Source organism: Schistocerca piceifrons, chromosome 3 (genome assembly GCF_021461385.2).
Source record: "Schistocerca piceifrons isolate TAMUIC-IGC-003096 chromosome 3, iqSchPice1.1, whole genome shotgun sequence".
NCBI lineage: Eukaryota > Metazoa > Arthropoda > Insecta > Orthoptera > Acrididae > Schistocerca > Schistocerca piceifrons.
The window spans coordinates 216866678-216878943 of NC_060140.1; the positions used below are offsets into that span (position 1 = coordinate 216866678).

The 12266-nt window shown below is 36.8% G+C and overlaps 1 protein-coding gene across 1 annotated transcript in view; it reads left to right on the forward strand.

The window, feature by feature from the left end:
* The window catches only part of LOC124787768 (dynein beta chain, ciliary-like), an 834683-nt gene that overhangs the window by 325347 nt on the left and 497070 nt on the right, over positions 1-12266 (forward strand). The window contains exons 23-26 of the mRNA XM_047254657.1: positions 1501-1667; positions 2836-3001; positions 3553-3676; positions 10355-10503. Of these exons, the coding sequence (XP_047110613.1) occupies positions 1501-1667; positions 2836-3001; positions 3553-3676; positions 10355-10503 (606 nt within the window). The remainder of the gene's footprint in view (positions 1-1500; positions 1668-2835; positions 3002-3552; positions 3677-10354; positions 10504-12266) is intronic.

Below are 12266 nucleotides of genomic sequence, written 5' to 3' on the forward strand. Positions count from 1 at the left end.
CTTTAACAGTCTTGATCATTCTATCTGTAGTGATGAGCAATCCCTCCCAGAAATGCAGAGGGTATCACTGAGGCCTTCACAGACTGTAATTACCCTCTAAGCCTTGTAAAAAATGGATCTTATCTCAAAACTCATCTATCATTCCCCACATACCCTCTGTCTGACAACAAAGGAGCACTCCTCTTGTGACTCAGTTTAATCCAGGACTGGAGCAACTAATCAGGTTCTCCTCCAGGATTACAACTCACTGTCATCATGCCCTGGAATGAGAAATACCTTCCCCAACATATTCTCCACATTTCCAACAGTGGTACTCCACCACCCACCAAACCCATGCAATATTGTTGTCTGTTCCTACTCTACCCCTGTTCTCAACCCTTTCTCTCATGGCTCATATCCCTGCAATAGACCCAGATGCAAGACCTGCTCCATACATCCCCTGATGACCATCTACTCCCATCCTGTCACAGGCATCTCCTGTGAAGGCAGCCATGTGAACTTAGGTGCAATGACTGTGCCACGTTCTGCTTTGGCGTGACAGGTAGCAAGCAGTCTGTCCATATGAATAATGGTGAGAGGCAGCTGAACCACCCAGTTGAAGAACATGCTGTCAAATATAATGCCTGTACCAACTGAATTGTTCCCACCAAAATCAGCTGCCCTGGTGTCAGTTTTCACTATACCCTGTCCTCCATCTCCCTAACCACTTCCCTGCTCCCATTTCAGCCTCACACACACCTTCTGTGCTGCCAGTACACCTTTCTCTATTATCTGTTTCTCTCCTCAGCTCTTTTCCCTCCTCCATCTGCCCCTCATCACATGGAATAGCTTCTCGATGTTGCCCACAGCAGCCCACTATTTTGCCTCAAACATGTCTCTGCATACTCCCCGAGGCAGCACTAGCATCTTCTCCCACCTTACACTGCTATCCCTCCTCCTCTCAACACAATTCCTCTTCCTTAACCTCACTACCCACCCTAACCACATTCCAGTTCACATCACATGCAGTCACAGTCAAGCCTTATTTTCTGGAGAAAATGGCAATATGTGTGTGAGTTGCTGTTATGCGAATGTGTGTGTTTTCTGCTTCTGTAGAGGAAGTTGCCCAAAAGCTGAAATATTTGTAGCATTCTTTTTCGTTGTGTCTGTCTGTGACTCAGTATTTCCTTGTTGTGGAGACTAGCAACCTATTTTTTCCATGTTCTTGTTATCCAATCCTGGACTTTCCATTCTTTAAATTGTAATGATAGTAATTATGACAAAATACGTAGCTAATAAAGAAAAATGAAATCAAACTGTCCTTTCAGCATTATGAAGACTTCCTCTAGTTGCCATTCCTAAATTTAAATATGTGTTCTGTTTCAAACAATACCAGTAAATGTAGTGAAACTAACTGTGTACTTGGCTGAATGAATTGAATGTTACAATGCTATATATTTACAACACATTCAGTACAGTAATCAATGATACAATATCACTGATACATAAACGTTCATTTAGGAATTACCAGAGCAATGGAATAATACAAAGAAGATAGCTACACAAGTAAAACAACAGGTGGCTCCACTGCAAGCAATTGAAGTGTGCTGCATAAGAAGTCGAATCCAGACCTTTGACAATCAGCAGTTGCAGTACCGTGATCGTTTCCGCAAATACCGTTTCCTCAGGTATTATTAGCAGTTTATTAAAAATAAATGTTAGTATATTCTAATACAAATATCATTTCATTAAAATCCGTCAAAGAGTCAAGATTGCAGTTTGTATTAGATGAAATAAAATGAAAACACATCAGCCTCCAAAATATATTACTGAAGATTTGCCATCTCAAAAGTAATCTGTACACATTTTGGTATTAGTCTAAGTTGGAAACGAGGTGGAAAATCCCTATATTACCAGTGTTTTAATCTATTGTGCTAGCTAAAATTGAATCATTAAAACCATGTCCTGGACCCAGACTTAAATTTGAGACCTTTGCCTTTCATGAGCAAGTGCTCACTATCAGTGCACACACCTTCACAGACTGAAAATTTAAAGAGTTGCACACATCCTCATCTTCGCTAAAATCTTATATATTACTGTACTTTTCCACATTACAGAAAATGTGAAAATATAAGAAGATCTAGACTTTATAGAGATGCTCAACATTTACAAGAATAGTGGTGAATTAAGTACCATTTTGTGAGACTGCATTTTGCTCATAATGTTGTGGTATGTACTTAAGTAATGCAGCTTTGAATTAATTCACTTTAAGTCACTTTAAAATCAAAACAGTTTGCTGTGGAATTTTCTCATTTCAGTGGTCTGAAGAAGTCTTTCATAGGTCTCGTGTTGATGCCTTCACTCAAAACAAAGCTATAAGACAAGTTTCAGTCTAAGTTTTAGCTGACAGCATATTGTCATTTATAATCAATGCCATTCTGTACCATTCTATGCTATTCATTGTCTTTCTACATGTTGCACCATCTGTCTCTTTATATGTGATCTCCTGCTTCTGTTTTTCTTTTACTTATTGGAGCAAGGGCTGCTGATTTAAAGACTGACTAAAATATGGTGGAATCAAGTGTTGTCATTGTTATGATTAATAATAACAAACGAAGAATTGTAAAAAAAAAGTTTATACACCATGTTGTTACCATAATTATTAAACACAAAATGAAAGAAGGTTTAAACTGACCTTACAAAAACTGCCTAGGATCGCCATTATGGTACTTAAGACATATTTGACTGATCTCATTTTTGATTTGTGTGAATAATGATCTATGAGAAAAATATCTGTATTCTTAAAAACTGTGCATAAAAAGTGATGATTCTGTATGTTCTGTTCATTTGATGCAGGTATGACTGTAAGGATCCATATGACTTGGTGGATAAAACACATTTAGAAATTAATAAATTTGAAGAGGACATGCAAGCTATCCAAGACTCCGCTTCCTTATTTGAGGTTAATGTACCTGAATTCAAGCATGTCAGACAGTGCAGAAAGGAGTTGCGCATGCTAAAGGTACACTAACAATTGTGCAATTTGGTAGCTGGAGCAAAATAAAAATATTTTTCTTGTGAAATTGTTAAAAGTTTCTCTGAAGGGACTTGTTTATAACTGTATGTATAATTATATTGTAAACTGTAAAAAATGAAAATCTGGGTGATACAAAAACAGTGATACGAGGAGAAATAACTACCTGGTCATAGCATCTTGAGCTCTTACTGTACCAAAATAAAAATATATTTTTTGTCAAATTGTTAAAAGTTTCTCTGAAGGGACTTGTGTATAACTGTATCATATAATTATATCATAAATTTAAAAAATGAAAATTTTGGGTGATACAAAAACAATGATATGAGGAGAAACAACTATCTGGCACAAAAACAATGATATGAGGAGAAACAAACTATCTGGCACAAAAACAATGATATGAGGACAAACAAACTACCTGGCTATGCCATCTTGAGCTCTTGCTGTACCATCTTGTAGTTTTATATATTCGTGTAATACGTTTTTGATAGTAAGAGATTTTTGATTTCAGTAACAATTGTTTCTTCTTTGGATTGTAGCAACTGTGGGATTATGTGCATATAGTCCAGACATGCATTGATGATTGGAAGACCACCCCCTGGAGGAAGATTGATGTTGAAAACATGGATATAGAATGCAAGAAGTTTGCTAAGGAAATACGAGGTAATACAAAAAACACAGAAGATGTAATTAATATGCAATAAATACTCACAATGTAACAGTGAAAAAACATTTTTTACAAATCTTTATGTATTTCTGACGTCTAGATTCAAAAATTATACTCAAACCATTGTATCACCCACTGCTGTGCCACCAGTCATATACTTAGTCAATTTGCTATCACATACATATATGGCACACGAAGAGGGGTGCTGACTTATAAAAAATATTGGGGGTGCCCATACTGGGGGTCTTGCCTCAGGAAACTTTCTGAATTTTAGATGAAAAATAGTGAGTGTTTAGTTATTTTAAGCATTTTAGAGTCATATGATCAACATTAGAACCCTGAAAATTGGACTCTCGATAACTCGACACTCCAGAAAATTCAACAAGCCTGACAAATTTTTTGGATCTTAAAGAAGAAACAAAACATAAACACGAATGGTATTTTCATAAAGAGCTAATTTAATTTACAGTAATAATCATGCTTATAGACTATTACAGAGCAGTGAATATATAGCTCTGAAAAGACTGAAATTATATTTAAATAAAACCTAAACTATCATTAGAAGAATAAAACATAAAATATTGCTGCCGCACAGTAATAGCACTTTGAATAAGGCTCAGGGTTCATTAAATAAAAACAGTGTCTCAAAGTTAATGCTTTTATACAGTTAATAAAGTTAATATGTTCAGTCAAAAAGTATGTAAATAGCGGGTTTTAATTTGGCCTTATGTCCGCCCCCAGTAGCTAAGTGGTCAGTGCGACAGAATGTCAATCCTAAGGGCCTGGGTTTGATTCGCAGCTGGGTTGGAGATTTTCTGTGCTCAGGGACTGCCTGTTGTGTTGTCCTAATCATCATCATTTCATCCCCATCGGCGCGCAAGTTGCCGAAGTGGCGTTCAAATCGAAAGACTTGCACCCGGTGAATGGTCTACTCTACGGTAGGCCCTAGTCACATGACATTTACATTTTTATTGGGTTTTACTCCCGAAAAATATTTAAGTATTTGAAAATAACTAATACAATACTATAGTAATACAGTACTAAACTAGCACTAATATTTCGAAACTAAAAATTTAACATTATGCATGTATTTAATTAACTATTTTATAAAGAGTTTTAAGATTGCTCTAAATGCCATTATTAGGGCTAGAGTGTCTTTAGAAAGGTGCAAATGTCGACCGTCTGACTGGAATACTGAATATGAAGCTGTTGAATCGCTTCTGTCCCATTGTTGATTGGAGATATGACTTCAGACATCTAAAGGCACTAAATGACCATTCTGCTGTTACTGTTATGACTGGAACTACTTGGAGAAGCTTAATGCACTTCACTACTTCACATAACATTTCTCCAACTGCAGGCTCTTGTGTAATGTACTTTCTTACATCACGCATGTTTTTTAAGACCAGTTGTTTTTTGTTAGCGATATTGGCTAGCATAGTCAAGTGTAGTGCAGTCTCTCAATATCTAGGTCATTTTTGAAAAACTCAGTTGATTTTTCCAAATTTGTTTCACCTCTGTTTACTAAAAGCAAGCACTCTTGTTTAACTGCAATGACCTGTGTGAGTCCAGTTGAAGCAAACCACTCAGCAATGCAAGATTACACCATTTCACAAATTTCTATTTAAATAGCTTTGTAGTATGCTTTTGGGGTTTTGAAAGTGTGCAGTGAGTTGGCTTCATTGTTTTCATATTCCTTTGGTATACTTTGATTCCGAGGAAGTGAAGGATCATCAACTTGTGAAGGTTTTTCTTTTAAGCACAATTCTCAAAAGTGTACAAAACTGTCATGCCTTCTATTCAATATACAAATCAAGCCCTCACATATTTTTTCCATATCAGCAACACTTAGATGAGGGCATTGAATTTTTTCATTGACATTCTCTACTGGGTTCAGTGCATGGCAATAAAGATGTAAAAAGAAATAAGTCTTGAATTGTAACATTGACTCAAGGTAGCCTGTACATTTGTAACGTGCCTCTGTTTTGTCCTCTGCAGCAAATGTTTCAAAAAACCCTAGAAGTTCTTGAAAGTTTTTCAATATTCTCAGGATACTAGAAGCTCGCATAGTCAATCGAGTTGGGCAACGAGGTCGTAGACCAGCTTGGTCATTGGCGCTCTCACAGCGTATGCTTCTGAAAAGACCCATCCTTTTCTTTGATTCCCTTACGGTGTTTATTAAGTCTGTTGCTAAAGCCATAATATCCCTCATAGACATAAGATGGCAGAGGCTGTCTACAACTGCCAAATCTAAACTGTGAGCAGTGCAGTGCATGTAACGTGCTTTTGTTTGTATATATATTTGAGGCACCATCATAGCATTGTCCTCTTAGCTTATCCCTTGACAAATCAAGATGAGCAAAACCATCTTTTAAAATACTATACGGAGTTTGTGATTCAGTGTTGGGCATCTTGTATAAGTCAATAAAATCTTCGTTGATGATTAAGGAATCATCGACAGTACGAATAAAAAATGACACTTGTTCATGAATCGAAGAATCACTTGTTTCGTCAGCCATAATAGAAAAGTGTTCAGTCTCCTTGACTGAAGCCAATACCTTTCTCAACACAGACTTTCCTAGTAGATCAATGATCTTGTTTTGAATATCGTGTGATGTCCACTTATACCCCAAATGCCATAACCCATCTTTAAAACCAGATATGTCACTCTTTCAGAGTTCCAACAACTGAAAAAAATTTGAGTTTACATCTTTGTGCCGTCTAATTGCTAGTCCTTGTCAGCATATAAATTGCACGGTAGTAAAAATTGTGTCAAGAGCTAAATGTCCTTTTTTCATATCACTATCTGACTGTTCATTCAATTGGGAGGCCACACTTCGGTTAGTGATAGAATTTAGTTTCAGAACACCTTCCTTATGCGTAAACGTATTTTCATCAAGACGGAATTTCTCCAAAGCTTTTTTCCAGTTAGAAAACCCAACGGAAATAAATGCATTTTCTTTTATTGAAGAAAATTGTAATAGGTTTTTAGCATCTACCTCTCTTTTTGGTAGATGCTTCATATTCTAGCCAAGTAAATTTGATCAACCAAGACTTCTGAAATAATCTTCCCTTACCAGATTGTCCAGGTTTCAGCTATGAATGGCTCTCAGCTGAAGACGACAAAGCAATTGACTACACAATAATTGTTGGAGTTTGTCTTGCAGTATCATCTACTCCCAAGTGCACCTTTTTGGCAACAAATTTATCCATTGCAAACTTAATTCATTATACACTAAGAGACTAAAGTAAATGAATAAAATATCATCACATAAAACAGTCCACTGGACACTAAAAGTCGGAACACTAAAGACTTCTGCAGCATATACTGAAAGAAACTATCCACACTGAATGACTGCAACAGCAGGGTGGGCTTTATATACCCACGGCATCGTAATGTCTCGAAGTGTCAAGGCAACGTGAGGTGGAGGGTTCCAGGCGCTTCTGCTCCAGTCCTTTTGATGTTGCCATGGCCGCAGTGCTGGCCTGCGGGCACAAGACTTTACCTGAAGGTTCGCACACCGTGACAAATTCTAAGTGTGCCCGCAGCACCATAACACTATCATGATTCACACCACTCGTTTTCAGTTAACCTGCTTACTACAGTAATAATTATTTGTTTTAACTCATTACTGAACGTATTTTAAAAGGTAACTATTGTCAAACAAGGAAAATAGAAAATTCCAACATAATTTTGTGATTTTACAAAGCATAATATAACTAATAAACCCCCAAATGAACTTTTGAAGGGGCTCAGGCCCCATGGAGTTGGTGCCTGTGCAGACGAATCATGCTGAAGTAGAATACAAGTTTAAAACAAGAACATACTAAAATATGTACACAGTGAACTGATGCATACAGAGAATGTGGTACAAAACGCTATCCTCATTTATTCCCTGCTTTCTTAGTTGCCATGGCATGGCCCCTGCTTGTTCTGTTATGGGGCAAATCCATATCCTCAAGGTGAAACATCCAGCAGTAGTCGCCCATTATCCGAACATTCCAGATTCCCTGGTTTCGTCGTTTCATGTCCTTGATATCCTGAGGGAATATTTCACCCTGTTCTTCATTAACAGAGTCTGGTTTGGATGAAAAAAATCAAGGTACAAATTTAAAAAAATGTAACTTTAAACTCATTGGGCATCCCTGCATTTTGAATTATGTCAACATATCTCAACTATGCTGACATACTCTGGACTGTGATTATTTCCCACGAAGTTCTGAACCACAAACTTTAAGATAGTCCAGGATCTTCACTTCATGGCATTCACTGAATGAAGAAATCTTCATCTAACATTAGTTTCTGAATATTGGGTCCAGTGTACATGCCCTCTTTCAACTTAGCATCTGATATGTTGGGAACTTGTAACACAGATATCTGAAACAGTTTTCCCACTCAGGTAATGCCTTGACAAACTGCTTCATTGTGCCCCGTTTTATGTGAAGAGGTGGCAAAAGTATTCTGTCTCTTTCCACTAGAGGGTCACACTAGATATTTATGTTCCCTTGAACCAGTTCCAATCTTTTGGGCTATTGTGTTTGCTCCCAATGTTTGTCAAGAGCTCAACCGTCTCATTCACGGGTGCAACAAGGGAATTTGGTACATCCTGATTGTAGTCCTAGCAGCATACCCAAACTTTAAGATCACCACACACCATCCAGTTGCGATCCTCAAAATAAATGGTAGTAAGAAGAACCTTCATGTTGTCATGTTTTTCTTTCAGATGCACAGAATGACCAACCGGCACGGAGGCATACATGTTACCATTGTGCAGCAGAATTGCCTTCAGGCTTCGTTTAGATGAGACAGTAAACAGTCTGCAGTCATGTAGCACATATGGGATGTTGAATTGACCAATCAAAACTTGTGCCTCATGCAGTACACTAACAAGTCATTTTGAGTAAAATGCTATGTGAAAATCAAGTCTCTTTTTCTGTAAAATGTAGCAGCTGTTAACAAATGTCTTCCATGCAGTCTTGACTGTAAGAACTGTGCTTCATTCTTGTTCAGTCCCAGATCGCACAGAGGAGAGCTCTCATCTGTGCCTACTTCAAAGTCAGTGTCATACACCTCCTACACAATATCTCTGTCGTCACTACAATCCATATGTAACGTCTATGGAACTGTTGTATAAGTATATCCAGGACATGTGGAATATGAATAATTGCTGAGAGGATGTTATTTGGGTACTCATACTCTTCTTTTTCTTGCTGAACTAGTAACCGTACAGTAGCAGGAGTAGCAGTTGTCTGTATGATTCTGTTTCCCCCACCAGACCATGAGGATGCCAAACCTTAATTACTTCTTCTTTCCTGCCACCCACCATTGTAAATCTTCTATATACATGAACTGTGGAGCCCAAGCTTTATTGATGTCGCTTAGTTTCACTCCAAAATAGGCATGATAGGACTTTCTCATGAGAGCAATAATGTTTGGTCTATTGTCACTACATTTTTGCTACAAATTAGCAATGTTTACAAAGTCTTGGGTAGACATGGTACACTAACATGTGACCTCAATGGTGTTTTTGTGTATATTATCATTGCTGCAAATGTATGCAATTTTGGCAAAAACTGTGATATGATGTGAGTGTATCAGGAGCTCGAAATACGTAGAGAACACCTACAATTTCGAGAAAAGTTTTTGTAACTTTACAGTTTATTGCATTGTGTAACAATATAGGATACATAATGGAAATAATTTAATATCACATCAAGGAATAGTTAATTCGTTAATGGAGTGAACTGTGGCCATTAAAAACTGAGGAAGACCAAGGCTTGAGTTCAGTAAGCAAGTTTAAATGGATGTAGGGTGCAAGAGTTGTGCAGAGATGGTGAGGCTTGTGCGGGATAAGCTAGAAAGGAGAGCTGAATTGAACCAGTCTTTTGACTGAAGACTACAACTACACATATACATATGTATATGTGTTGTACATGTTAGGTGGCTTCATGGATGGAGAGAAAAACCCCTGTCATCATCCAGTAGTTCCAGGGCAACTTATGCAGACTTTATCTTGTATGTAGGAAAGTCAATTAGGTTCAAATCAACTAACGGACACACAGAATAGGGCACACAAAGAGATCAGTTATTTATGAAACATCAACACCAGTAAATGCTACCGTGAGTGCAATGTTATTTTGAGGAGTGAAAAAATTGCATCATATTTAATAGCTATTGCAATTTAGTGATACATTGCTACTTCTTGTAAGAGGAGACAGAAAAAAATACACTATAAATTTGTCTGACACTGTATCTCTACACCTTAAAGAAAGATTTTTATTTTTTTGTGTTCATCTTATAAATTACAAGTTTTAAACAATCTTTTTCTTTATTAATATGTTTACAATAAAAACAGCCCTTGGTTTTTCTTTGCAGTAGCCTGTAGTTGTGGTATAAAATTATTCTTATGGGTAAGCAATTTATAAAACAGAGAAAGCATTAATCAACTTTTTCCTCAGTTGTCCATTTCTTATCATTCATGGCTATGGACAGTGGTAATATATGCAGATAATCTACATCATTAATATGAAAAAAATATTTTAAACACAGGTATTTCTGTCAACATTAACATTTGTAACCTTATTGAACAATGCTTGAATAGAAACGTTTACACAGTTTATAGCATCTTATATCTGTAATTAACAAGGTAGATACATGAAAGTTTTGCTTTCAGCACTGGATAAGGAAATGCGATCATGGGATACATATGTGACACTTGAGGCTACTGTCAAGAACATGCTAACATCTCTGAGAGCAGTTGGTGAACTACAGAATCCAGCAATACGAGAACGGCATTGGCATCAACTGATGAAATCAACAAAGGTCCTTCTGTTTGCTGTTGTTTCTTTTGATTGACAATGAATATGTTTTTCTCATACGGAAACTTACTTCTTCCTGTCTCTATTGTTACGTCTCCCTTAAAGCTTTACATTGAATTCTAAACTTTTATTAGATATTTCTTCCATATTTTCTGTCATAAGTAAGGATTTTTGTTGTGTGCCATCTGGTATTTTTAAGATCAGTTCCAACATTTTTATTTATCTCTTCTTTATCTGTCTGTGTATTATGGATTTGCACACAATACTTTCCACACTATCTCATGCTATTAAAACTAGCAGAAAGTCATACAAACTTTTTATTTTATTGATAATGAAAGTAAAAAGATTATTGTTAATAATATTTGAGACAGAAAAGACATATTGTAATTACAAACCACAAAAAAAAAAAAGAAAAACTTAGAGCTGTTCTAATAGACTCAAAGATTAATACTGTTAACTCAGTCCTGTTTCTCTCTTGGGGTAGTTGCATTTATTTGAATGTTCTGTGGATCATAACTGTGATCCCTTGCAGTGACATGCAACAAGGAAATCTACAGTTATAAACCACATTACTACAGAAAAATTTGGGAAGATACTGATCCTTTATGTGGCAGTCATTTACGTTCATTAACCATACCCATCTTTTACTCAACTAAACACAGGGAGGTTTTAGGGCTGGAGGTGCAACTGGAAAAAAATATACTGGTTCCTGTTATAAGGAAATGCTATTCATCAGAAGAGATGTTATGTACAAAAATGATTTGAATCGACTCTCCTTCTGGGTCTATGTATTCCTTTTTCTAGAGCTTAGGGAAATTTTCTCTTCAGTGTATGTTCATTGTACCACTTATTTATTTTTTGTTTCAGGCAATTTAATTTCAAACATAAATTAATGTTATCTGTGAGACCTGCTCCAAATTTTTCACTTTTGGCAGCCTAACATATGTATTCATTTTCTGTCTCAAATATTGTTGACATTTTGATTTATATCACTTAATAGCTTTCTGCTGAGGCCGTGTTAGTATTTTTAGCACACATCTAAACAAATTTCACAGACATTAATTAATTTATCTTCTGAAATGTTTTTGTTACTAGATATCTGTTAGATATGAATGCAAAGAAAGAAAATCCGGAACACATTGAATCTTGGTAAAAGGCTCCTTACCTACAAGTAATTAAATTTGTGACTGATTTAATTAAATCAGCCTCCCTTCACCCATGGGGGGGAATGACTGGTTGTGCCATGCCAACAGTGGTTTCAAATTACCTAGCTTTAGACAATCGTTTTTTTTCACAGGGAGGCCTGCCCTGAGTAAAAAAAATCTCAAAGTGGCGATCTGCAGTCATGGTAAATCTCAAATACAGCTTCTACATCTACATCTATACTCTGCAAACCACTGTGAGATGTATGGCATAGGGTACCGTATTTACTCGAATCTAAGTCGCACTTTTTTTCCGGTTTTTGTAATCCAAAAAACCGCCTGCGGCTTAGAATTGAGTGCAAAGTAAGCGGAAGTTCTGAAAAATGTTGGTAGGTGCCGCCACAAGTGACTTCTGCCGTCGAATATAGGTAGCGCTGCATAGGCATGCTTTGCAGGAACAAAGATAAATACTAGCGCCAACACCTCCGCGTCAGTAAATAAATTAAAAAAATAAGGGTGGAAGACGAGCCTTCTTCTCCGCCCCGAGTTTCGACCACTGGATTTTATACCTTATCCAATGAAGTAAATACAAATTCCGTATTGTTCATCTTTGAATGTAGCAGCA